General features: G+C 43.2%; 3 protein-coding genes and 1 pseudogene across 7 annotated transcripts; 3 read left to right on the top strand and 1 right to left on the bottom strand.

The window, feature by feature from the left end:
- The first annotated feature begins 69 nt into the window (after positions 1 to 69).
- LOC144710243 (LOW PSII ACCUMULATION protein (DUF1995)) lies at positions 70 to 3,931 on the top strand. 4 transcript variants are annotated; one of them, XR_013583244.1, is made up of 11 exons: positions 70 to 223; positions 318 to 569; positions 1,289 to 1,336; positions 1,406 to 1,445; positions 1,569 to 1,669; positions 2,027 to 2,219; positions 2,307 to 2,405; positions 2,499 to 2,616; positions 2,745 to 2,866; positions 2,998 to 3,101; positions 3,513 to 3,931. XR_013583244.1 is itself a non-coding variant. In XM_078583951.1 (10 exons), exons 1-9 carry the CDS (start codon positions 107 to 109, stop codon positions 2,863 to 2,865), a joined length of 1,089 nt encoding a protein of 362 aa, XP_078440077.1. In that variant the 5' UTR covers positions 70 to 106; the 3' UTR covers position 2,866; positions 2,998 to 3,294. The 4 variants fall into 4 exon arrangements, 2 of the variants coding, with proteins under 2 accessions (XP_078440077.1, XP_078440078.1); XR_013583243.1 differs by lacking the exon at positions 3,513 to 3,931 and adding an exon at positions 3,374 to 3,487; XM_078583951.1 differs by lacking the exon at positions 3,513 to 3,931 and having other exon boundaries at positions 2,998 to 3,294.
- A 603-nt stretch (positions 3,932 to 4,534) lies between these two features.
- LOC144710244 (exopolysaccharide production negative regulator) lies at positions 4,535 to 8,492 on the bottom strand. 2 transcript variants are annotated; one of them, XM_078583955.1, is made up of 5 exons: positions 8,055 to 8,492; positions 7,529 to 7,551; positions 6,577 to 6,702; positions 5,684 to 5,799; positions 4,535 to 4,924 (listed from the first exon to the last, which is right to left on the bottom strand). In XM_078583955.1, exons 1-5 carry the CDS (start codon positions 8,260 to 8,262, stop codon positions 4,594 to 4,596), a joined length of 804 nt encoding a protein of 267 aa, XP_078440081.1. In that variant the 5' UTR covers positions 8,263 to 8,492; the 3' UTR covers positions 4,535 to 4,593. The 2 variants fall into 2 exon arrangements, with proteins under 2 accessions (XP_078440081.1, XP_078440079.1); XM_078583953.1 differs by having other exon boundaries at positions 7,421 to 7,551.
- Positions 8,493 to 12,060: 3,568 nt separating this feature from the next.
- PUR4 (purine biosynthesis 4) lies at positions 12,061 to 17,297 on the top strand. The gene is made up of 3 exons (XM_078584418.1): positions 12,061 to 12,207; positions 12,693 to 12,755; positions 13,076 to 17,297. The coding sequence occupies exons 2-3, from the start codon at positions 12,705 to 12,707 to the stop codon at positions 17,144 to 17,146; spliced, it is 4,122 nt and encodes a 1,373-aa protein (XP_078440544.1). The 5' UTR covers positions 12,061 to 12,207; positions 12,693 to 12,704; the 3' UTR covers positions 17,147 to 17,297.
- Positions 17,298 to 22,095: 4,798 nt separating this feature from the next.
- Positions 22,096 to 24,354, top strand: LOC144710566 (uncharacterized; annotated as a pseudogene).
- Positions 24,355 to 27,621: the final 3,267 nt, after the last annotated feature.

Here is a 27,621-nt window from a genome sequence, read left to right on the forward strand (position 1 = left end):
AATAATAATAATAATAATAAGAAGAAGAAAAAGTAGAAGAAGAATTAATAATAATAATAATAAGAAAAATCGTTTTCTTTCTTGGCGGAGTGGAAAGCAGAAGGCCATGGCGATGGCGCTGAGGACAACGACGCCGCCGGCCATGGCGGAGGGAAGCTCGATTCGCCGCCGGAGAGGCACCGCCGAACGCTGCTCAATCTTCCGACTCCGCCATGGCGCCGCCGTGAGTTCCTCGCTCCCTGCTTCGCTCAGATTGCAATTCAGCACAGAACAAGGCAATGAATCACGGCTCTTTTCTTTGAACGATCTGGATCTAGATTGGCTCCGCCGAGCGCTGCGGAAGCTTTGGGCGATTCAATTCCTCTTTCGCGAGTTCTTTCCTTCAATTTCATCCAATCACAATGGAAAACTTAGCCATTTTCCGCTGCGATCCGCAGTTTTCGAGTATGAATGAGGAGCGGATCGGTTTCTACGGCTTGGATCTTCGCTGCGCTTCGGGAAATAGCCGGGAATCATCCGTCGCTACCGATGTTGGATTTCCGAGGGATTACGATGAACTCCTCTCACAGGTTAAGTTTCTTGTTTATAAAATAACCGGCGCAAACAACAAACAAAATGTTTCTAGTATAAGTTTATGGCAATCTCATTCTGTTGCGTAATTTAAGTTCACTTCAACTGTTGCAAAGAATTGAAAAAATGAATACCAAAACAATGATCTTATGTCAATTTTTTTTTGGGGAAAATTTTGATTGGGTTCTTTGACGGGATTTAATAGATTTATTCATACTCCTCAATGGTAAAATGAAGAGTCCGTTTTCTGCAAAATGAAGAATCACTTCGCTTTTCTCGCTTATTTGATTACAAGGTGTAAAAAAGGAAAAAGAAATCCCAACAGCAAAAATCTTATTGCAAATATCAATGTCGAACAGTAAATTTAGACTTGGCTCTTTAACGGGCTTTCATCGATGATCTCAACTTGTAAATGATATAGTGAAGAGTTATTTTTTTTTTTGGTTCTTATTCGAAAACTGGTTGCAAACAAGAAAGAGAAATGACGGGCTTTAATCGCTTCAACTCGTCGATGGTCAAGTAAAGAGTTCAATTTATTGCTTATTCGATTATATGTTGAAAACAAGAAAAAACAAATGCCAACGATATAATCTTATGGCAAGCATTTATTTTCCATAATCTAAACTTGTTTTATAATTCGCTGCAATCGATTTCTTCAACTCATCAACGGTAAAATGAAGAACTAGATTCCTAACTCGGTTGGTACCAAAATTTTCAGGCAAGAAAAGCAACTGAGTTGGCTCTGAGCGACAACAAAAATTTGCTGGTGGGTTGATTTACAAAAAATACAAAAAAAAACTCCAACGGTCGTAGCTAATCGAAAAACTGATTGTAGGAGATTGAGTTCCCCACAGCCGGGCTAGATTCTGTGCCAGGTGAGATGAACAACTTCATTGCATCATGCGGTTTATTATTAATAAACCGCATTTCAATGAAGTTAAACATTATTTTTGTTTGGCAATTTTAATTTAAAATATGTTCTTGCTGGGTGAGAGCAGGGGACGGTGAAGGAGGGATTGAAATGACAGGGAGCATGCAGCTTATCAGAGAGTTTTGTGATCTTTTAATAACAGGAGAGAAGGCCAGGAAAACTAGATTAGTAAGAATTTCCTACTTTTATTTCGAAGAAATATCCTGTTTTATTCGTCTGATTATTGTAAGGCAGCTCAGTTAAATAAAAAATGAAAAAAAATAGTATCTTTCACTCAATACTTACAGTTTTTTTTCGTCACTGCGACCCTGATTTTTGAGAAAAAATGATTATTTTCTGCAATGATAATAGTGTCACACAAAAGAGTATGAATAAAAGAAAGTATGTCAATTATCTCATGTAAAATTTTCTGATGGTTTAGATTTTACTATCAGCTGATGGCTTCTAGTAATTTTATATCTTTCCAAAATAATAATTTTAAAAGAAAAATCAACCATTTGAAGATGACTTCGAAAATTTTGGCAGTTTTTTCCAGAGGCAAATGAGGTTGACTTCGCGAGAAAGAGCGTCTTCGGCGGTTCCTCTCTCAACCTCGACTATCTGACCAAGCCATCGCTTTTCGAAGACTTCGGCTTCACCACCAAAGTCAAAATGAGTGACCGAGTCAAACCCACCGACGAGATGTTCTTAGTCGCTTACCCCTACTTCAATGTCAACGGTCATACTCTTCCTCGGTCAACCCTCCAAGTCATATCAAATATCCTCATCTAAATTTATAAATACCAAAAATAGCCCTTTTTTGCAGAGATGCTAGTTGTCGAAGAGCTTTACGAGGAGGCTGTTGCCAACACAGACAGAAAACTTGTCATATTTAATGGAGAGCTGGATAGGATCAGAACAGGATGTATCCTTCTCTCAGAAAACATGCTATCATTTTTTCTCAAAAATATTAGAAATATTCGGAGAAAATAAGGCGTTGACTTTGACGCCGGAGAAGACTATCCGTCCTTCTTCTACCCTAAGTTGGGCGCTCTCGCAAAGGCCTTTTTGCCCAAGATAGAAACAGTCTACTACATTCATAATTTCAAAGGGCGAAAGGGCGGCGTCCTGTTCAGGTTTTTATCTTGGTGCTTTCTAGTCCACTACATTCATAATTTCTGTCATTTCATCTCACTAATGCATTTAGGTTTTTTTTATAATTAGGGTCTACTTCTCTTCCTCTCTTAAACATGTGATTGAGCAGGTGTTATCCGGGCCTGTGGAAAGTTCTTCGGATGGTGAATGGTATCTATTCATGTCTCCACCAGCAGGAAGAAATGCCTTCTCTCAAGGAAGTCGCCTTGGATATTCTTCCTTCTCTCTAAGGTACATGGATGATTAAGGTTATCCCACAGCAATTTTTTAAATCAGGGTTTGTCCAAAATTCCAATGTGACATAAGAAAGTTTCGTAATGTTCGGAAGAGATACTTATGAACGTATTAATATTATCCATCAGCGGGTCTACGTACGGAAGAAGGCCCGACCGCAGCCGGAACCGGAAGTTCGGGTGCAGTCTACTTAAGCCTTACATCTATGGAGGTTGTGGCAGGAAATCACACTGTGAGTCTCTCCAGAGCACTTCTTCGTCATCATTCAGTTTGTCACCCTCCCTGTCTGTTCATCGATGATCCTTCGTCATCCCCTCACCGTTCATCGATGACCGTTCATTGATGAACCATCTCTCTCTCTCTCTCTTGAGAGATATTGGACAACTCTTTGGTAATTGAATCTCGTTACAAGTGAGCTTTGATCACATCCACAATCCGGGGAATGTGTGACACATCAAATACATCATCAATGTCTTTGATCTATCATTGATGTTTATTTTTCAGGACAATTTCATAGATTCATGCTGCATAGGACTTGCATATGAAGTTAACTTTCAGACTTTTTGTAAAATGAAGACAGACGATGCCATCAGAGATATGAAGTTTACCTTACTGATATTTGTAAAGCCTTTCTCGCGTGTAGAAGAACACGGTACCGGTACAGGAGTACCTCGTTATGCTCGGGATCTGCATACCGACACCGTCCATGATTTTGACTTTAATGTTGATGATAATGATAACATCCTCAACAATTACATATAGCCCTCCAACAACGAGGGTTACATATTTAAAAGGGAAATGGAGAGACAAAAAGGCCACTACTGTGCTTACAATAAGAGAGAGGTCGTCATAATTTCTTTCCCAGCCACTAAAATTTTTTATATAAGTTACTTTTTCATCCGACTACAAATTTCTGTAATTGTTCTTCAAGGCTCACCAGTTTTAACTCATGCATACATGAGTAAATACTTGATGAAACAAATGAGGTTTGTTGCTGTAGTTTGTAAACTCTTATTCTCATCAACCCATCATTAAAAGATCTTCCTATTTACTTTCTAATTATCTACCTCTTCATCATCTTCTTCATCAAGGGCCCCCCCCCCACACCCCCTGCCGATCTCATTCTGCAACCCCGCGATCTCATTCGGGCGCAATTTAACAAGCGTTTAGGAGCTTCAAGAAATTGAATAGAAAGTTATGCAGTCGAAGTAAAGAAAATCATTCATCTTTTCTTTGACACTCCTAAAGTCACGTCTTTTCACTCCCCCTTCCGTAGGAAGGAAAGCTATGATTTTGTCGACGTTCACTTGCTCATGTTATTTTATTATTATATCAATGTATGATACGAACCTGGCTGGCTCGTATCGGGGAGAAGACGAGAAGGGAGGGAGAAGTCATCGGAATGGACGTCGCCGGAGGGAGCCAAACACATTTTTGTGATACTTCTTGGCTACCCTCCTCAAGGGAGGGCTGCTCTATTTAACGGGATTACAAAAAGGTCCAAATGACCTAAATGCCCCTATTGCGCTAAACAATGAAAAAGACCGTAGATATGTTGGGGTCGTATCAATGTAAAAGCTTCTTAATCTACTCTATAACAGAAGACAAAGAAAAAAATTGAATGGATATAAGGCTGGCGTACCTCTTATGGTTAGAAATCCCTCCTTAAATTTAACCATCACCTAAAGGCCCATCCTTTATACACAAATGCAGCTGAGCTGGCATCATCTCATCACTGCCATTCTAGAGAGAGAATCAACAAGAAGCTGCTTGAGGCCTACAGTCTGGATGTATTGCAGAACCAGCCAGCCAACGGCGGAGACGTAAAATAAAAGAATGCAGGGACGTCGAATCTGCATGGCTAGTACCGAGATTTGTTGTTTCAGAGGGTACAGTTTATTGGTCAATGATAGCCACCTGGCAAAGAGCAGCTGGACGGTGCTGACGACTAGCATCGAAGAGACGAGCCAGCCAAGGCTCCCAGTGGCCACAGCCAGTACATGAGCCCAGCTCTCTATGCCATTCCAGTAGAATGATTTTAAAAGACTCAACATCCTGCTCAATAAACCATTGAATTTAAAATAAATTACTTTTTTACTGTGTCTGTAAGTTAACTTCAAGTCCATTCTAACGTAAAGACGATTGATCTTAAACCCACAAGTTAAACACACTGTAATTAATTACCAAAAGATCAGAAGACCAGCGGTCAATGAATGATAGGATTTATTTTTATTAATTTAGAAATATAATAGTTTTTCACATATCTTGTATCCTTTTTTTATGATCATTTCATGGCTAATTGATAGAATTAAGATAATTTATTGGCAACCATTTAAAAGTCACACGTTTAATAATAAGTCCTTGTAAAAATGCTATCAATCTTTAGAGGTTATCCCAATGTCCTGAAAATCCAAATTATAGGGTTTATAAAGAAAAATTTTTGAACAGGGATTGGGGCTTATGGTCTGGGGACCTAATCAGACAAAAAATTGTCAGGTCTCTTTATAGACATTTATAAAATTCTCATTATCTCCTATTCTTCATTTCATTATTTTCGCGTGCATGACACACCTAATAATGTTAAAATTGGGAATCTTTAGTTGGAAAGATTTTCACTTAGAGATCCAATCATTTGTAAATAATCCTAGAATACCAGAAAAAATAAAAAACCTTTGAATACCTCCAGAATATTAACAAATCAGTTTCGTTTCCAAAATATCGAGTAAATTTATATTTGCCGGTAAATGGTAAATAGAGTACGGTATTTCTGAAAAAAGGAGTATGAAGCGAAGAGGGACTAACGGGGTTAAATACCTTCTCGTCGTCTCAGCCACAGATGGAGCATCTTCTGGACAATTGAAGAGATGATCAGGATGAACATCGGCCTTAAAAGTACCCAGGGAATAGCTGCAATTGTATGTTTCATTGACCTGAAGAGAGAGAAATAAATAAAAGACCAAATTTGTTGTCTTCAGACACTCCCCTTAATCCACCTGTCTAAACCCTAGCTGCTTCAAGAAAAATACAGAAAAAATGATTCTTTCCTTTCAATCTTAGAACCCCAATATTTATATTGGGTCACAATGTTATTGGGTCTCAGGGACCCATTACAATACAGGAAGTTCCAGGGTTTTCACAGGAAGAAACACAAAAAATAAGAAATTCAGGTATCTTCTGACAAAGTTAAATACTATTTCAATTGAATAAGAGAGGGCATATCTACGATAACATCATTTAGTTTAAAATGATGGGAATCAAGCGGTTTTTTTCTGCAGGAAGATTGGGCCGTCTCTATGCACATCGACAGTGAAAACGAGTTTAAGTATATTAATGTAACTGTACTTTGCCTTTTTTTGTTATTGCGGGCCATTAGAAGTTAAAATGCACGATCAAACTAAAATTTCCAACCCAAATTTTGTTTTTCGAAAAAAATAGTTTTTTTTTCTCGTCCTGAAACAACTCACTTTTTCATGTACTCACAGGAACTCCTAAATATGCCACCAACTGTTCCACTTTCATGTTCAGTCAACAACTATTCCTCGTCCTATGAGGTTAGCATTACAAATCATAGTTATCATGAATCCAACTATATTTCAACTATATTTCATTAAAGAATTATAATTATATTCTGACATGAAAATTTCATGTGATACATGCTCTGAAACAGGGCCAAGCATAAAAGCATGAAAAATAAGTTTAACCAGTACCTTAAACTTAGATTTCGTCAGCCAAGCTTTGTTGAAATTAGGCCGACAATGAATAGGTAGAGCTTCCTTGGGAGACTCAGCAACTCCACGGATCATTCTCCCTGAAAAGTACTCCTTGTATTCAACCTGCAGAGACCATGCTATATTTGGACTTTCAAAAATTAAAGCAGGGAAGAAGAGAGAGAAGAGAGAGAGAGAAGGAAGAGGTAGAATGACAGTCACAATTAGAAAGGCTGAAATGTTGAGTTTTCGCATGTGGGTAGAAAGGAGACTAAGGAAAAAAAAGATAGGAAGGGAAAGAAACGTAAATGGCCAATAGCACAGACATCACGCCGAACAACAAAAATCTGAAAAAGCTATAGATTGCACCATGTGATGTCAACATCCAGCGTGATAGAAGAAAGTAGGTTAAGTGCAATTACATTTTAGCAGTCCTAATCGGATTCCAACTCAAATAAAAATAAAAATATCCAGTTTCCATAGTAATGCCATGAAATAGAACAGTGAGTCACATGGCTGATTTTTGAGCGATTAATAATGCATATTAGAGATATGAATTGAACTCAAAGATGAAGAAGATACAGTGCAGAGGAGAGAGAGAGAGAGAAGGGAGAGATGATAGAAAGGAACAAAACCAATTTCAAATAAACAAGATGACGCTTCTTGTAATTCATTTTTTTAAAAGTATTGTGTTGATTGCCGACCTTGGGTGATCTTCTTTTTCCTCAAAAAAAAAAAAACATGATGAATCCAAAACCCTGATATGGGGATAAGAACCCTAAGAAAGGGAAATTGCAATAATATTCCTACTTCGAACAATATGGAACGTCGGGAGGAGCATTACGTTGAAGACAGAGGCCCAGTAATAATCGTCATGGCATATAATTTTGGGTTTTCCCAAAGGATACCGACTGTACTTAGAATTGCAATTTGGAAGTGCGAGCTCACAAACCTTCGATGACCTGAGATCTACACCTGGATAAAAAAAGATTGCGTAAAAAATTAGAATTTGGAAATATTATTTTTCTCCAATGAAAGGGAAAAAGAAGGAAAGTAACTTTGATCTCTTGATTTGAATGAAGAAACGTTCTATATTAATCATTTATTGGTAATTCGTGGATAGACAAGAATCGTCGGATTAAAGAAATCTTTTTTTTTCCCGCCTGTTGTCTTGAATTGTTACTGGGTAGATTTTTGTGTTTAATTACACAACAAATTATACACAAGAATGTCGTGTGTTCATCATGATAGACGTTAGTAAATTTGTGCTCTAATTCCAGCTTAGTGTTTAAATCAACCATAGAGCCACACGAAGGATTGACAAATATCTTTCGATAATTTGTCTTCCTTTCCATCCAAAACTGATCCAATTATGAAACAACTAGTATAACGAACAAGTGTGAATTCTGAATTTTATGATGTTAAAGGAAAAAAACGGGTAAAAATTGGAAACATAAGAGCAAGGACAAACTAATCACCGCTAGAGACGATCCGGCATTGAGAAGAAATAGACACCGGCAGGGCGAGCATCCCCAGTAGAAAAGAAAGGGATCCGGAGGCCATAATGGATAGGGCGACGGTGAAGCAACTTCTGAAAAGCCAGAATACACGACGGCGATCAACTCTATCACACCTCCCAGCTGTTCTTCCCCCGCTATGGTCCGTCGTCGCAAAAAATTCATCCATCCGGCGATTCCACAGTCGAAAACCACTTCAGTTCGTTGAATCCATCACGATTGACCGGCCCAAAGCTTCAAATCTCGACGGCGACAACTGAACCAGCTAGAATCCAAAAAAATACTGATCTCCGATGCAGAGAAACTTCTCGGCTGTGATCTTCTCAGCAGTGATCTTCAATTGGGGGTGGGAAGAAGGCGGTCGAAGGAAGACGAACTAGAAAGAAAAACAGTCTCCACTCTCGGTTGTGTGAACAAGACTAGGATTAGCTTAATCTGATGACCATATCGGATGCCAATTAGCTTAACTTGATGACGGATGACGTGTCGGTGACGGAACGGCAGTTCACGAATGACGGCCATGACGGATTTTTAAAAAAGTAAAAAAAGAACAGAAAATACATATTAAAATATTATTTTTGAAGCTTTCCGAGGGCCGACATTGCGCCACGTGGCGTCTCTATTTCTATTTCTTTGCATTTTGCACAGACGTCCCTTTTTTTGTGCGCACAAACTGATGTCACCTATAAATAATTGGAGATATACCCCTCCGATTCTATGTCCTCCGCAATTTCCCTAATAATTGAAATAATTTTTTAAGGTTTTTTCACGTTGCCGGTGATGCTGTCCAGTGACAGGGACGTGGCGGGACGCCGCAAGGAGGGATGCGTGGCGGTTTTTTCTTCATATACTGGGACGTGTGACAGGCGTGCGGTTCCCTGGGAGGGATGCCATCCGGTTTCAGGACGAGGACAAGATGTGAGGGCCTGTGACATGTGATGGTAATGTGACAGAACTTTTTTTCAGAAAACTAGGGATATGAGATATGACGGGAGACGTGACGAACAATATGTCATGGTTTTGTCTGTTGCCATCGCCATTTGTCCCGTTCCGTCCCAAAACGTGCCGGATACCGACATTGGGACAGACGAGGAACTGGTGTCGAAAGGGGGAACACGATACGATATCTAGCTTAACTGATAATTGGATATTGGATGACAGTAGCAGGTATCGGTTGTTACATTACTCGTATCCCAGATATTGGTATCCTCTATAATATGGGGTCTTCAACCCTACTCTTGAAAAAATTGTTAGAGAATATATCTTTTTTCTGATATCCAATATATTTAAACCAATTCTCATAAAATTACAGCAATTAAATGTATCTAAGTTCTAACAATAATGTGTGATTAAATGTGTCGTTTGTTGATTTCCCACTCTCCATGAGGATCCTTGTTAGTCTAAACTGGATTTTAGATTAAACTTTTGTTTGATTCTGAAGCAGAAATATAACATTGCTTTTAAAATTTCTCCATTTGGGCCAAACATCAATTTTACGGTCAGTATTTAATACATGGTCTTAGAGGGTCACAAGCAAATGGTCTTTTAGATGGCAAAGTAAGTGGTGGAACAAGTTCTCCACAAGGTACATTTGATGTATTATTTAAAGGTTGATTTTGAATCGATTAGTTAGACTGATATATAGTCCTAGGGGGCCCTAGTTAGACTGATACATGGTCCCCGAGGGTCACACACAAATGGTCTTTAAGATGTCAGAAAATATAGTTAAAGTTTAGAGATTTTTATGAAAAATATACACTAAATATAAGATATAATTATGGAAGGGCTACTCATTTCAAGCACCCAGGGCAGTCAGATTTGAGAGTCACCCTTTCTCCACTCTACTATCTTCTCCATTCAACCAAGGAGTGCCTTCATGATGAGAAGATCTTTAAGATTTCCATGGAGACTTTTAGAAGAGATGGAGATCCAAGCGTCAAGAAATTGCATGGATACTTCTAGAGGCCGGATACGTGAATGGCTACAAAACGATCTTATAGAGTCAAAGTCAAGGGTCGAACAAGTTCCCCACAAGGTACATTTGATGAATTGTTTAAAGGTCGATTTTGAATCGAGTAACACGCTTCGATATCCGTGGATGAACCAACGCACGTAACCCAACACCAAGGTGATTCAGTTCATGGTTTTAGTGTTGTCATTTTGATTATGTTATCAGTCTTCCATTCTGAATTATTCTAAGTTTTCATCCACATCATGGCCCTTTTGATTCAGTTATCGATTTTCCATTGCAAATTGTTCCAAGTTTTCATCCACATCACGGCCCTAGAACCCAACAATAGCTAAATGAGTCTTTATCATCACTATATTGTATTTCTTCGTGGCAATGCTTTATTGGGTATGCCGATCACTCTACCTTGAACGGTCCGATTGGATTGATTGTTCTGATTAGTTGAATTGAGCAATCATATTATTGATAGTCCTTGATCTTATGAGATTTTTTAGTTTGATCATGATCATGGATGATGGATCAATTGAATATGACTCATAACAATATCAATGGGCCATTTATTGTACCACTTCTACTTACGAACTGAAATCTCCTATTTCTTTTTGGGCTCTGTGAATCTCTTATATATTATGTAGAGTTCTAGCTAAAAAAGTTTAACATATGAAGGGAATAACTTAGTGGAACCCAAGACAGGATAGGGCCTAGCATTCCATCAGGTAACACGTATAGGGGTATTTTAGTCATTTTCTCTATTAATATAGTATTATCTCTACAGCTATCTTCCTCTCCAATCTTAATCTCTATCTATTTGCATATCTTTTTTCTCGCTAAAAAGGAAATTCAGCCAAAACAATTGCTAATATCGTGTCCATTAGTTGTTGCCAGAAGTCTATACCCTTCAAACCCACAAAAATATTCTCATCCTGAGACTAAAAAACCATAAATGGACAAAAAACCGTCCCATCCAACGTCTAAAGCCCCATATAGGATGAATACTGAGTCCTCAGAGGGATCATTCATTCCGTCCACGTCATGCAATTTTACTTCACTGGACGTTCCACATCCCATTTTTTCAGGTAGTCATAAACTATCCTGTCCAGAAAACGTCCCATCTAGCAACCATCCATGCAAATATACTGCATGGACGTAGACGGGACGATTTTTTCGTCCCATGACGTAAAATTCATCTCGTCCGCGAGGTTGGACGAAAACCGGGAGGGAAATTCGTCTCGAGAAGAATGGACAAGACGGTCTTCGTCCACTTGGATGAAAAACCATCCTGTCCGGAGGTCTTGGATGAAAAAACCGTCCGGTTCACGTCCCTGGACTGATTCTAGATGTCGGACGGGACGATCTTCGTCCCGTCCCGTCCGTCGTCCCGTCCCGTCCGTCGTCCACGTCCTGGAGGATCTGGAACTATACTATTGCAGGATTGTAGACGGGACGGTTTTTTTGTTTCGCGATGAAAAACTGTCCCGTCTGTGTCCCTGGACTGATTACGAATGTCAGATGGGACGATCTTCGTCCCGTCCCGTCTATTGTCCACGTCTTGGATGATCCGAAACTATACTAGTGCAGGGACATGAACGGGATGATTTTTTCATCCCAGGTCAAATAAATTGTCCAGTCTGCAAGGTTGGAAGAAAACCGGGACGGAAATTTGTTTGAGAGGAACGTATGTGACAGTTTTCGTCCACTTGGACAAAAAAACCGTCCCGTCGGAGGTTTCGGATGAAAAAACCGTACGGTCAGCGTCCCTGGACTGATTCCAGACGTCGAGCAGGAAGATCTTCGTACTGTCCTGTCCGTAGTCCAAGTCCCGGATGATACTGAACTATACATGCAAGCAAATAACTTGTATGATATAGCTTAAAAAAAGGTAAAATATCAAGGAAAATATCTTCATGTGGGGCCTACACGAATTTGCAGTATAGGGCCTGTCATTTCACAAGATAATATGGATAGGGATATTTTAATCATTTCTTCTAAACCCCCCTCTAAAAGATACTCCATTCACCGCCCTATCAACGTCTAGGGTTCTTCACCGGACGGTCGTCTTCTCTCGCTACTCTCTCTTCTTCTATTTCTTCTTCTTCTTAATCTTTTGTGAGCTTATCTGATTGCTGGGATTCTCCTGATCGCCCGGTTTGTTTCTCATCTTTCACCTTTTAATTTTTTAACTTTTTGATTCAGTCTTATCTTCCGACGATATCGGTTTCCCCGATTCACGCAGAATCTTGAGATTCGCATGAAGTGATCAAAACGTTTTCTTGCACCTATTTTTATCTTCCGAATTGGCGTACTTGAGCATCATTCAGCAGTGTGATTCATCGATGGACTTCTCTCCGCGACCCGAGATTCTTGATCCCTTTGGAATTTCGTTCTATCCGGGGGCTTGCCGGAAGAATCTTTCCTTCTGGGGAATGAATCTTCGTGAAAGTCGTGTAGAGTACAGAATGATTTTACAGCGCAATCTGCGGGTTTTCTTACATCCGGATTCTAATTGCTGTAATCTAAACCTCAATTTTCTTTCTTAATTTAATTTGCTATCGTCCCTTGAAAAAATCCAAACTCAAAGTTTTTACTTTTTGGATTAATTCTCTATTTGAACCGCGGATTTATTATTTCAGGTCCAGTAAACCATGGTGACATTTGCAGAGATCGCCGCAAAGAAATACCTGATCCCCCACCAGGTTAATATTCTTTCCCCTCTAAGTCAAACATCACTTGAATTTCATATTTTTTGCTGATCCAATGCACCACTTCCAACCCTTTTTGAAACAAACATTGTTGGATCTTTAATTTTCCCTTCATCCTTCAAAAGTCTAAATTATCTTCCTCAACAAGCTCCAATCCTACTCACCTCCTTTATTCGATATCTTTATCTTCTTCTACATTGAACCCCATAAAACACAAAATTCTAAACCATCTTTTACATCTTCACTTGTTCATTGAATCCTCCAAAAAACACAATTTATGAAGCCGAAATATTAATTTAATCTTCATGCTGCAGCCGGTGCAGAGACGAAATTATCCTTCTCGAAGGAATTCACTCAGGCGTGGGAGAAAGATCTTTGCCCACTCTCCATCTCCTGTTCTTCGTCTGAGAGGCATGAACACGAGCCGAATTTCAAAATTTCTCCCAAGGGCCGCAATCTCCAGCGGATCCCAAGCAACAACAGTGGAAGAACAAACCGGAATTTCAGAGATTATCCACTTATACCGCCGGCCATTTCTCTCCGACAATGCCGCCTTCGAGCTCCTGAAGAAAGCCCAAGCATCAGTCTCCGATGAGATCGCGGCCATCGAGACCGAGCAGTGCTTCAACATCGAGCTCTCCAACCCATTACCTGCCCACAAACTGTCCACCCTCCGATGGCTTCTCCAAGAGACCTTCCAGCCAGAAAACCTCCAAGACCAGAGCTTCTTCCCCGCCGCCGCCGTCGTCATCGAGGTCGGCCCGCGTCTCTCCTTCACCACCGCCTTCTCCGCCAACGCCGTCTCCATCTGCCGCTCCGCCTCCCTTGCCGAAGTCACCCGCCTGGAGCGGTCTCGCCGCTACTGCCTCGTCCTCCGGCCGAATTCAGCCCCGTTGACCGCAGCCCAGCTAGCCCAATTTGCCGCCCTCGTCCACGACCGCATGACCGAGTCCGTCTACCCACACCGGCTCTCCTCTTTCCAGTCCCCCGCCGCGCCGGAGCCGGTCACCGTCGTACCCGTCGTCGAGCTCGGCCGCGCCGCCCTCGAGCAGATCAACTCCCAGATGGGCCTGGCCTTCGACGACCAGGACCTCGACTACTACACGGCGCTCTTCCGCGACGACCTCGGCCGCAACCCCACCAACGTCGAGCTCTTCGACATCGCCCAGTCCAACAGCGAGCACAGCCGGCACTGGTTCTTCAACGGTCAACTCATCGTCGACGGTCAACCCGTTGACCGGACCCTGTTCCAGATCGTGAAGAGCACGCTGGCGGCCAACCCGGGCAACTCGGTGATCGGGTTCAAGGACAACTCCAGCGCGATCAGAGGGCGCCACGTGGAGCTTCTCCGGCCTCTGGCGCCGGGATCGCCGTCCAAGTTCATCTCGACGGTGCAGGACATGGACGTGCTGTTCACGGCGGAGACCCACAACTTCCCCTGCGCCGTGGCGCCGTTCCCGGGGGCCGAGACCGGCGCGGGGGGGCGGATCCGGGATAGCCAGGCGACCGGTCGCGGCTCGCTCGTCATTGCCAGCACGGCTGGGTACTGCGTGGGGAATCTGCATCTCCGCGGGGCATCCTTGCCTTGGGAGGACCCCTCGTTCGACTACCCTTCGAACCTGGCCTCGCCCTTGCAGATTCTGATCGAGGCCAGCGACGGCGCGTCTGACTACGGGAACAAGTTTGGGGAGCCGCTGATCCAGGGGTACACCAGAACGTTCGGGCTGCGGCTGCCCGACGGCGAGCGGCGCGAGTGGGTCAAGCCAATCATGTTCAGCGCCGGGATCGGCCAGCTGGCCCACGAGCACATCGACAAGGGCGAGCCCGAGCCGGGCCTGCTCGTGGTCAAGATCGGCGGCCCGGCGTACCGCATCGGGATGGGCGGCGGCGCGGCCTCGAGCATGGTCAGCGGGCAGAACGATGCGGACCTGGACTTCAACGCGGTGCAGCGCGGCGACGCGGAGATGGCTCAGAAGCTGTACAGGGTGGTCCGGACCTGTGTCGAGATGGGTCCAGCCAACCCGATCGTTAGCATCCACGACCAGGGCGCGGGCGGCAACTGCAACGTGGTCAAGGAGATCATATACCCGGAAGGGGCCCGGATCGATATCCGGAAGGTCGTCGTCGGGGACGAGACCATGTCCGTGCTCGAGATCTGGGGCGCGGAGTACCAGGAGCAGGATGCAGTTCTGATCCGACCCTATAGCGAGCCGCTGCTGGAGCGGATCTGCAAGCGGGAGCGGGTCTCCATGGCCGTCATCGGGACGATCTCCGGCGACGGGAAGATCGTCCTTGTGGACGGGTCCGGGCCGCCCGTGGTGGATCTTGCGCTGGAGAAGGTGCTGGGGGACATGCCGCAGAAGCGGTTCTTCTCAGACCGGGTCTGGCGCCGGCTCGACCCGGTCGGGATCCCGGCTGGGGCCACGGTTGAGGCGGCGCTGGACCGGGTCCTGCGGCTGCCGTCTGTCTGCTCAAAGCGGTTCCTGACCACGAAGGTGGACCGGTGCGTGTCCGGGCTGGTGGCCCAGCAGCAGACTGTGGGCCCGCTCCAGATTCCCCTGGCCGACGTGGCGGTGGTGGCCCACGGCTTCGCGGGCCTGGAGGGCGCCGCCTGCGCGATCGGGGAGCAGCCTATTGAAGGGCTACTGGACCCCGCCGCCATGGCCCGGTTAGCCGTCGGCGAGGCCCTGACCAACCTCGTCTGGGCCAAGGTGACGTCACTCGCTGATGTCAAGGCCAGCGGCAACTGGATGTATGCCGCCAAGCTCGGCGGCGAGGGCGCTGACATGTACGACGCCGCAGCCGCCATGGCCGCTGCCATGATCCAGCTCGGCATCGCCATCGACGGCGGCAAGGACAGCCTGTCCATGGCGGCCGCCACCCCCTCCGGCGAGCTCGTCAAAGCCCCCGGAAACCTCGTCGTCAGCGCCTACGTCACCTGCCCTGACATCACCCTAACTGTCACCCCCGACCTCAAGCTCCCCGGCGATGGCGCCGCCATCCTCCACCTCCCCATCGGACTGCGGCGGCGGCTCGGCGGCTCCGCGCTGGCCCACGTGTACGGCCAGATTGGCAACGCGTCGCCGGACGTGGACGACGTGCCGTATCTGAAGACCGTCTTCGAGGCCGTGCAGGGGCTGATCGCCGACCGGTTGCTCTCGGCTGGGCATGACGTCAGCGATGGCGGCCTCGTCGTGGCAGTGCTGGAGATGGCCTTTGCGGGGAACTGCGGCGTCCAGCTGGACCTTCGATCCGACGGCGGAGAATTCTCCACGTGGGAGATCTTGTTCGCGGAGGAGCTCGGGCTGGTGCTCGAGGTTGCCGACGCGGACCTACCTGAGGTGGAGCGGCGGCTGAGAGAGGCCCACGTGGCGGCGACCGTCATCGGGAAGTCCACATCGGAGCCAGCTGTCAAGGTAACCGTGGACGGAGCCGTCCACGTGGAGCAGCCGATGACACGGCTGAGGGACACATGGGAGGACACCAGCTTCCAGCTGGAGGCCCTGCAGAGGCTCCCCGCCTGCGTGGAGAAGGAGAAGCTGGGTCTGGCCCACCGGAAGGCCCCTTTCTGGGCCTTGAGTTTTCAGCCTCCCGTAATCAGGCCCAATAAGGGTGGGCCCAAGGTGGCCATCCTTCGCGAGGAAGGTAGCAACGGCGACAGGGAGATGGCCGCTGCCTTCGCCGCCGCCGGGTTCGAGCCCTGGGATGTCGCCATGGCTGACCTGGTCAACGGTGACGTGACCCTGGCGGAATTCCGCGGAATTGCGTTCGTGGGGGGGTTCAGCTACGGGGACGTGCTCGACTCCGGGAAGGGGTGGGCGGGGTCGATCGAGTTCAACCCGGCGGTGCTGGAGCAGTTTAGGGAGTTCCGGCGCCGGCCAGACACATTCTCGCTGGGGGTGTGCAACGGGTGCCAGCTGATGGCGCTGCTGGGCTGGGTGGGGGGCGAAGGGGTGGCTAGACCGCGGTTTGTGAGGAACGAGTCGGGGCGGTTCGAGTGTCGGTTCGTGGGGGTGAAGATCCAGCCTTCAAAGGCAATCATGCTGAAGGGGATGGAGGGGAGTAGTTTGGGGGTGTGGGCGGCGCATGGGGAGGGGAAGGCGTACTTTCCGGGGGGAGAGGGGGGGGGAGAGCTGGCGCCGGTGAGGTACTGCGACGAGGAGGGGCGAGAGACAGAGGAGTATCCGTTTAACCCGAACGGGTCGCCGGAGGGCGTGGCGGCGTTGTGCTCGGAGGACGGGAGGCATCTAGCCATGATGCCTCATCCAGAGAGGTGCTTCATGATGTGGCAATGGCCTTGGTATCCGAAGAATTGGGCCGTGGAAGCTAAGGAGCCCAGCCCATGGCTACGCATGTTCCAGAACGCAAGAGAATGGTGTGGTTGATCAAGTGTCAACCCATCTCTTCTCTTCCTCTCTCTATCTCTCTCTCTCTCTCTTCCTCTTTAAAATTGTGTCTCCCTCTGTACCTCTCTCTCTCTCTACCTTCTTTGGGTTTTTTGAATTTATGAATCTGCCTCTGGGATTTTGGGTTTTGCACCTTGCTGTTGATGAGTATTCACCCATTTCTCTCCCCTCTCTCTCTTTCTCTCTTCTTACTCGCGTCTCTTTTCTCTGTACCTCTCTCTCTCTCACCACCATCTTTGGGTTTTTAAATTTATGAATCTCCCACTGGGATTTTGGGTTTTGCACCTTGCTGTTGATGAGTATTTACCCATTTCTCTCCCCTTTCTCTCTTTCTCTCTCCTTACTCGCGTCTCTTTTCTCTGTACCTCTCTCTCTTTCTCTCTACCATCTTTGGGTTTTTAAATTTATGAATATCCCACTGGGATTTTGGGTTTTGCACTTTGCTGTTGATGAGTATTTACCCATTTCTCTCCCCACTCTCTCTTTCTCTCTCCTCACTCGCGTCTTTCGTACTCTGTACCTCTCTCTCTCTCTCTACCTTCTTTGGGTTTTCACATTTATGAACCTTCTTTCGCTTCTTTCACACAGGGATTTGGGGTTTAGCATTTTGATGTTTATGAGTATTTACCCATTTTTTCTCTCTTTCTCTCTCTCCTTACTCATGTCTCTTACTCTGTACCTGTCTTTATTTTTCTCTTGGTTTTTTGTATTTATGAATCTTCCGCTGGGATTTTGGGCTTAAGATTTTGCTTCGAAGGTGTGCTTTCTGATTCTCTCTCTCTCTCTCTCTGTTTGTTTGTCTGTCTTCGTGGGCTCTGTTTTGTTTTGGGTTTTTGGATTTTCCAATGGGTTTTGCGCTGAGGATTTTGATGCTGATTAAAGTCTCTCTTTGAGCTTTTATATTTAAAACTCTTTTCTTATTTCTCTCTCGATCCGTCTATTTATTTGTCCCTATCTCCGACCTCTCTTCCTTGTTTTTTAATTTTTAAAATAGATTCTTATTTCTCACTTTCTTACAATTCTCTTTCCAATATTTTCCCAGATCTCTCTCTCTGCCTCTGTTCCATATCCTCTGACCTTATATACATGTAAATATTCTCTATTCGCCATTGCATCTCTCTTCGTTGTTTTTTGGGCCTTTATAATTTTTTCTTCTTCCGATATCTACCTGTCCCTTCCTTGCGGTTGGGGATTGTTTTAATCGTGTCAGAGGGGGGAGGTCTTATTTGCAGAATTTATCCCAGAAAAAAAAATGAAAAGGAGAGAACAGTGTGATTGATATATGACCGATCTAATGGACTGATTAAATGGTCCGTTAGATGATCCGATCAATGGAGTTGATAGAACAGTGTGATTGATGATCTGGTTGGTCTGTTTTATCTAGTTGAACTTGATCCAATAAGATGTTGCTACTGGGCATGATTAAAAAAGCGAGAGAACGATAGAGAGTGATAGAATAGTAGAAACATATATAAGATCTAATATATCTCAAAAGCATATTTAAACAAATGTTCACTTATTTTCTCATTTTTAAACCGTGAGTGTCCTTCAAGATACACTGATTTCAATATATATTTCATTATCTTTAAAGTCAATAGATAAATCACTTTACGATGAAGTATCTATGAAATTAAAGCTCGGAGATTACGGTTTTCCATGTTTTTAAAACTTTCCTTCACCTTATTCTCTGCTTATTTTCTTTCTTTTCTTTCAATCCTTGTCTTCGATCGTTCAGTTTTCTCAAACTTTTCCTTGATACATAAACTTCAAAGACCAGTAAACAATACTTACTACTTACCATTTAAATATATATTTATTTGTTTCTCTTGATTACTTCTAGCTTTGAGTTCCCTTAGATTAGTGCACAAGGCGCATTATAAATTGAGAGGTGATGAATTTTCATAAAAAGACCCAAATAAAGCTTAAATTGGTCAAGATATACAAAGCATAAGATTTTATCGGCTAACATTTTTGACAACAAACTCAAACCAAGCAGCTACATTACTGTTAAAAAGGAGTTTTATGTTTTATGATGAATTGACTGGGAAAAGCGTTGTTTTTATGCAGGAGTCTAAATTAAAATACCTAATATTGGTCTCAATAATACTTGTAACAAATATGATAGAGAAATGTGCTGCTTCAACATTGTTTTGTGAAAAAAGAGAGCCCTTTTGAAGACCCTCATGTGTTTTGGTGTTTGGCTAGCTGTGGACCCACATGGTTATATTCTAGTATTGGCTATCCAATTAAGCATCGGCAGGACTCTGGATTAATATACACATTATGATTATACTCAATATGAAGTCCATTCAAAAGCTTATTTCCTTACTTTTTTAATACATGAGATGGTTTGAGCTTATTCACATTGTCTAGAATGAGTTGAAATTTTTTACCATTAATTATCAAAGGTTTAAAAAATTTGATTAATATTCCATTAATGATATTTTCATCGTGTCACTAAATTGAACATTTTAAGTCAAAGGCGATAGATTTGTATTATCTTATTCCATATTTTATGCCTCATCTTGATCTAGTAATCTATGACTAATAATTTTAAACTGAATTTTTCTATGCGATATGTATGATATTCAAGTGCCTAATTAATCCTATCTTTGTTTCCTTTTATACCCATACATCTCAACGCGAGAGTTGAGATTGTTGATGATATTACTGGCCACTTTTGTCCTTTTTCTTCAAAGTCAAGGGAAGAGCCTCATATCAGCTGCAAAAAATTATGAATTCAATTAATTCATCTCATTTCATGATTATATATTCTAAGTATCATGGAAATGGTGCAGATGACATCACATTCTCTCTCTCTCTCTCTCTATCTCTTGTCTCGCGATTTTGTCTTAAATAAAATCTAGAGGAATATATGATGATTTCAAAAGTTTATTCCTATTTCACCAATGTTTCTTCTCAATTCTAGCATTTTACCCCTGTTTTCTCCTCTAGTTTTTAAGCTACCTGCCTTCAGAGAATGCCTGGCAAAATGGCTTAAAATTTACCATCAAACATTTCTTCCCAAAGATAAGAGTGTACGTATTTTCTTAGAGCTATCTTACTTTTTTAATTTTCAAACAAAATAGCAAGTATCAATTGATAATATGATATTTAAACAATGAAATACAAAATCCATTTAATTTCTCAGAGTAAAAAATTCAACTAAAGTACATCATATATGATTATTTAAATAAATAATAAAGATAACTCCAAAATTTTAGAATTCCAGAGATATGGGTTAGATCCTGAATTATTTTTATAATAATAACAAGAATTTAAATATTTAAAAATAAATAAAATACATAAATTTAGAAAATATTTTCTCCCTTAATTCAATAAGGTATATACCTGTACTAGTGTGAGTTGAAAATAAATTGAGCACACATTTGGAAATATATTTTATTTTCTCCACTCAATTTTAATTCCAATAGCAAATGTTCCCAAAATTCAAACACAGGGAAAATGAGAGGTTAAGAAAAAAAAAGAGCGAGCCAAAGAGAGAAATGAAAAGAGGGAGAGAGCGGGAGAGAATCTGTCAGTTTTGTAAGGCTTTCTCTTAAGTTACAAAATTGACAGATTTTGGAGTTATCTTACTCTCTTTCTTACTCTCTTACTCTCTTACTCTCTTACTCTCTTACTCTCTTACTCTCTCATTTTGTAACTTACTCTCTCTTTCTCTCTGCCATTCTCTCTCTTACACTCTCTTTCTCTCTCTCTCTCTCTCTTGTTCTATCTCGCTCTCTCTCTCTCTCATTCTTTATCTCCGGCAATATTTGTTTGATTAGGTACTACGATATCTTACAATATATTTATTGGTTGCTACGATTTTCATTTTTTAGAAGTGGAATAGACAGTCACCCAACAAGGGGGTGACCACCCCAGTTCATTGGTTGGTATGATCGTACTAGGAAAACCATTTGTCAACAATTTGAAGGAACTCCCCTCTAGTTAATGGCAACATAATCATTTCAAGCATGCCAAAATTTAGATGCCTTATTAACCGTGGTGTAACGAAATAAAATGCATGATAAACTAGGAAAGTATTTGAAAAAAATTTATAACGGATTTAAAGTATATTTAACAAAGGCATGCATTTCTTTTGTGAAATTTTCTAATAAACGAATGAAAATCCAAACAATTATACAAAAGACCGAATTAATTTTCTAAGCATTTATAAGTGTCAGTTTAAATAAGTTAATTTTTATTATCATTAGGGTATACATGAGAATATGAATTGAGAAAAATTAACAAGAATAATAGGTCAATACAAGCTCAATTTAAATTCATATCAGGGAAGAGCTCGAATCATTCCTTAAGCTAAGCATTGCCTACGACTACTGTGCACTTAGGGACTAGATCTTTGCTCACAGAGATATTTCCAAGATCAGACAGAAATTAAAGAATATTATAACTGAAGATGAAAGTGGATATTTGGTCCACAAGATCAACCTAGTCGTGCTTAGATCAATGGTAAAGATATGCTGTGGAAAATGCTGATCAGAATAGCCTAGAAAAATATTATAGGAATAATAATAAGAAACAATTCAGCTAAATAAATTCATTTCATTCAGTAAAACTATTACAAAACAGAATAATAAAAAAGAAATTTTGAATAAATTTCACAAAATGGGGAAAATGAAGGCCCATTTGTGTATAAAATCTTGCAGAATACAAAGACTCTAACTACTTCCTGGTGCTCCCGTATCTCCTTTTCCTTCATTGTCTTGCATAATATAACCATTACAAAGCAAATACGAATCAAAATAGATTTTTTATATAAATTTCACATAGTTAGGGAAAATGAGGAAGAAAAACCGATCCCAGTTTTTTGCTTCCCATTCCATTAAATGGCACACAATTAGACACCAATACATTTATAGTCATGTGCTTTCCAGTCTCTAATCACATGCTATTCCTAGTTAGACATGGACGTTCTGTTCCGTTAGTGTGAATTGGTGCGAATTGCGCGTTCTGTTCGGATTTCCGAACAGAACAATGGTGAAAACGAGCAGAACTTCGCACAGACAGCTGAGCGGTTCGCTTTGTGCGAATTGCGCGATTTTTTTTAAGGTTTTTTTTTATTAAATTTACTCTTGTTCTCTTTCTTAGAGTCCCAGACTCCCGGTCTCTCTCCGTCGTTCTCGTTCTCAGTGAGCCCCAGACTCCCCAGTCTCCCACCCTCGTTCTCGTTCTCAGAGTCCCAGACTCCCAGTCTCCTTCTCGTTCTCGTTCTATCGCTCTCTCCATCTCTCTTGGAATCTCTCATCTCGTCCCCGGCTTTGAATCCTGGCGAGAAGACAACCCCCACAGCGAGTTCTCCTTTGTTTCCTACAAAGATCGAAGATCCGTGTCTGCAATCCATCTGGGTAATCAGAAATTATCCGGAATAGTTCCTTTCAAATCCATCTGCAGGCTTCAATCTCTTGCCTAGCTCGATCTATCCTCCACCGGAGTCTACGGGGTTATTGGCAGCGTGATCGAAAGCTGCGTTAATCTCGAATTCCTCGATCTCTTCGGGAATTCTCTCTCCGGTATCGTCCCCGACCTCTCTTCTCTAAAGAAATTACAAGCTTTGAATCTCTCCGATAACGCGTTTACGGGTGATTTTCCATGGCGATTTCTGCTTTCCCTGCCGTCGTTGTCTTCTCTCGGCCTGGGGACAACCCGTTCAACCCCACCCTCTCCTTCCCTGAGGAGCTCTCAACCATGACGAAGCTCAAGTCTCTCTACCTCTCCAACTGCGGAATCCAGGGTACAATCCTGCCGTGGATCGGGAATCTGACGGTTCTGGAGAGCCTTGGAGCTTGCGGATAATCTTCTCCACGATGAGATCCCGCGAGAAATCAGCAATCTTGAGAAGCTATGGCAGCTGGAGCTGTACAAAAACTCTCTCACGGGAATGCTTCCCCCCGGCTTCGGCAAGCTCTTGAATCTCGTCTACTTGGACGCCTCCATGAACAATCTCCAAGGCGATCTCTCCAAGATCAGATACTTGACCAAGCTCGTCTGGCTTCAGCTCTTCCAGAACAACTTCTACAGGCAAGTCCCCCCCGAGCTTGGCAACTTCCGCAACCTCGTCAACCTCTCTCTCTACAGTAATCAACTCACCGTAGCTCTCCCTTCTGATCTGGGCAAGTGGTCGGATTTCGACTTCATTGACGTCTCCACGAACCTTCTCTCCGGGCCAATTCCTCCGCAGATGTGCAAGAACAGCGCCATGACCAGGCTTTTCATGCTGGAGAACAGATTCTCCGGGGAGATTCCCGTGAGCTACGGCTTCTGCGAATCTCTGATCAGATTCCGAGTTAGCAAGAATCTGCTCTCCGTGGAGATTCCTCTGAGAATCTGGGCTCTACCCAGAGTGAACATCATCAATCTCGCCATGAACAACTTCTCGGGAGAAATCGGAGAAGGGATTGGGCAGGGAAAGCTCTGTCACAGCTCTCTATCAACGGGAATTAGTTCTTGGGGAGCTGCCAGCGCCTATCTCCTCGTCTGCCTCTCTCGTCTCCATCGAAGACAGCGATAATCTCCTCTTCGGGGAGATTCCGGCCGCCATCCGAGACCTGAAGAACCTCCAAAGACTCGATCTTCACAGCAGCGGGCTGAAGGGGGAGATTCCTTGTTCGGGTTGTGCGAATTTGTTCAGTTTGTGCGAATTGCTCGGATTGTGCGAATTTGTGCTAATTGTGCGAAATGTTCGAACATCTGTTCTAATATTCGCACATAAAGATAATAGGACAACGAACAGACCCTTGTGCGGTTCGTTTGTGCGAATTTTTTGTTCGTTTTAAACGAACAGAACAGAATGACCATGTCTATTCCTAGTCTTCAACTGTTTAGCCGGATCAGAACCAGGCAGGGGGTAATGAAGAATTCAATATATACCCATGGCAACATCACCTATGTTATCAACCAATAGGAACTACTATAACTATAGACTAATAAAAACCTGACATGTATGCTACACTCTCTATGATGAACATACGGCAAGGATTAAACATAGACATGATAAATATAGCAGTAGTGATTCAGTCCAGATAAGCAATTATAATTTTATCGATTAGATCGGTTCATACGAAAGAAACTAACCGTTATGTATTTTCTTGTTCTCTACAAATACAAATGAGTTTATACATTAAATCTTGCAGAATACAACGAGTCTAACTACTTCTTGGTGCTCCCTTATCTCCTTCCCCTTCCATCTCTCTATCATTCGTCAAGCTACTGTCTTCAGGATTTCTCAGAGGGGAGTCTCCTTCGCCTAATCTAGCATTTGGGATTGTTCGTTCCAAAAAACACAAAAAAATGGACGCGATCGGATCAGAAACTGGTTTGCAAGTTTCAAAAAACACAAAAAAATGATAGAGGCATTGGTTGAAGCTTTCCACCAACAAATGAGCTTGGAAGAAAAGAGAAAGGAAAAAGATATAGCCCATCGGAGAGTTCTTCTGACAAGCATGCGAGGCACCACTCAGGTCGGTTTCCGGTTTCCATAGGAGGTATCTGATATAAATCCACCTCGTAATCTCAAAATGTTAGTGTAGTTACATAAGAGTTAACCTCCGATAAACTATAGGCAGTTGACGCCCATTCAAGATTTGAGGGAGTGAAGCAGAACAACATAGAGCTGTTATATACCTAAAAATTCATGCCCACGGAAATGTAGAGCATCAAAATTTTCTCTCTGTCTTTCTTTCTCTCTACCTATCTGTATTCGAATTTTTCTTCTATATGTGTGTATCTCTCGCTCTTTATCTGTTTTTTATTTCTCTTTTATCCATCTGTATCAACCTTGCTCACTGGCTATCTCTGTATCGTTCTCTCTCCCTCTCTCTCTCTCTCTCTCTCTCTATTTCTCTTTCCCTCGTTCGTTCACTCTCCATCTCGCTCGCTCACTCTCACCCTCTCTCTCTCTCTCTCTCTCTCTCTCTCTCTCTACCTCGCTCGCTCGCTCGCTCCCCTGCACGCATGCTTATTCTATCTAACTCTCTATCTTAATGCCAAATATTTCCACTTATCAATACACCGTTTCTGAATTGGTCGCTGGAATCTGCGGGGTTGCGTTAAGTCCTTGGATAGCCACTGATTACGAGCAATCCAAAGGCGGAGAGAGAACATCGGAGTAAAAACTAAACGCTTTTCTACCGAGACACAAGCTCTTCCGTTGCGCTACATATAGCTATTAAATCAGTCGACAAAGAACATCGGCTGTACTCACATACTAAGTTATTTTTTTCTCTAAGGTGGAATGGAGAAACCATAGAGCTGCGGAATTTGCGCCAAGAGTTTCAAGAGCGCGATGGGCTTGCGGGCACATGAGATGCCACACGAAGATGGAGAGGGAGAAACTGAAGAGAGATACATTGATAGAACGCCAACTGCGAGAACTTGATCATTATTTCTTCTTGGTAAAATCAGACTTGGAAAGGCAAAGAATGAGAAGCCCGCGCAACGAAGTTAGGGATGAATGTATCGCTGCTCTGTCCGATGCATATTCTTTTACAGAGGGAACTGGAGAAAATGAACATGATATGGGCCAGTCTACGTCCCGAGTAACTCTAGAGACCAAGCGCCGGAAAGCAAATAAAAATTAGGCAGTGAATGAACGTCCCTAAGCAGACGACGAGGATATTTGCAGGGAAAGGAGTCGGGCAAGAACTCAAAGGCATTGCTCTTCTCTTTGTACTTCCAATTCTTCTTACTGTATTGAATATCATTGATAAAACATATGTTAAAATTTACGTAAGAAGAGATGATGTGGTTTTGTATAGTCTCATCTCGGTAGACTAGAGTTGGCTTTATGCGTTTAAATGGTCTCAATCTCTCTCTCTCTCTCTCTCTCCCTTTCTCTCTCTCTCTCTCTCTTTTGTCTCTCTCTCTCTCTTTTGTCTCTCTCTCTCTCTCTCTCGGTCTGTCTTTTATTCTTCCAATCTCTCTCCCTCTTTCTCTCTCTCTCTTTCTGTCTGCATCTGTCTGTCTCACTCTCTCGCGCTCTATGTCTCTTCTCACTCCTGTCTCTGTCTCTTTATTTCTCTCTCTGTCTCTGTCTCTTTCTCCCTCTCTGTCGCTTGCTGTCCTATCTCATTCGCTTTGCTTGATCTTGGACAGCAAGGTGCAAACTCCAGAACTGCAGTCGGGGTTTTTCTCTAACCCGAGAACTCTTTCTCTCTCTCTCTCTCTCTCTCTCTGTCTTGCTCTCGCTCTCATTCTCTCCGTGTCTCAATCTATTTGTCTATCCCGTTCGCTCTTTCTCTTTCTGTCCCTTCCTCTCTCTCTCTTTCTCTCACACTTTCTTTCTCTCTTTCTCTATGTCCCTTCCGCTCTCTCTCTCTCGCTCTTTTTTTCTCGCTTTCTCTCTCTGTCACTTCCTCTCTATCTTCCGAGCTCTTTCTCTCTCTTTCTCTCTGTCCCTTTCGCTCTCTATTTCTTTCCTCCTCTCTTTCTCTTCTGTCCCTTTCTCTCTCTCTCTCTCTCTCTCTTGCGCGCTCTTTCTCTCTCTCTCTTTCTATTTCTGTCCCTTCCTCTCACTTGCTCTTTCTTTCTCGCTCCTGTCCTCTGTCTATATCTTCCTCTTTCCTATCCTTCTCTCCTTCTCTGTTTCCTCTTTTCTGTATATCCTTCTCTCTTTCTCTCTTTCTCTTCGTCTCAATTTCTCTCACTCCTTCTTGCTTTCTCTCTCTCTCATTCTCTTTTTATCTCTTTCTTTCCCTCTCGCCGTGTCTCCCTCTCCTCTTTTTCTCTCTGCCTCCTAGGTAACGCTCTGTTCAACTCTCCCTCTCCTCTCATTTCTTTCTCTTCCTCTCTCTTTCTCTCCATCTCCTCTATCTCTTCGTCTCTCTTTCTCTCCATCGCCTCTCTCTCTCTAACTCTCTCTTTGTCTCCCTGTTGAAACTCGTTGAAGAAAACAACGACCCAAGATGCTACATTAGAAATGCGAAATCAAGTCAGATGAGATAAATGTGTCGGTGTATAGAGACAGATAACAAGAACCACTTTATGTCATGACGTGCTGTCAACATCCAAGGCTCTCGGTGCAAGGCACTGGCTTCTCGTGTGGTGCAGCATAGCAACTCCTTCTACTCCCAAGCCAAGGGAGTGACCAACAAGGAGTGATGAAGACAAACCAAGGGAGAGAGAGAGGAGAAGAGAGGGAGAGACAAGAAGAATGAACAGAAAACTCATATGCATTGCCTTTGAGAACAGGTTTGCCCTCTATATATAGGGGGCCAATTACATGTTCAGGGAATGTGAAAGGTATGGAATATGAAAAGCCATGAGCCTTTTCATATTCCCCAAAACAAGCCTTTTCATCTTCCCCACAAAGAGACAAGAGGGAGGGTTCAACCTTTTCATATCCCCCTCCTTTATTGGGGCTTGACCAATCAACACCACCCACACCCTCCCCTCCACATTCTCGTAATGGGGGGGGGGCGGAGAAACTCCAACAC

The sequence above is a fragment of the Wolffia australiana genome, chromosome 12 (genome assembly GCF_029677425.1).
Source record: "Wolffia australiana isolate 7733 chromosome 12, ASM2967742v1".
Lineage (NCBI taxonomy): Eukaryota > Viridiplantae > Streptophyta > Magnoliopsida > Alismatales > Araceae > Wolffia > Wolffia australiana.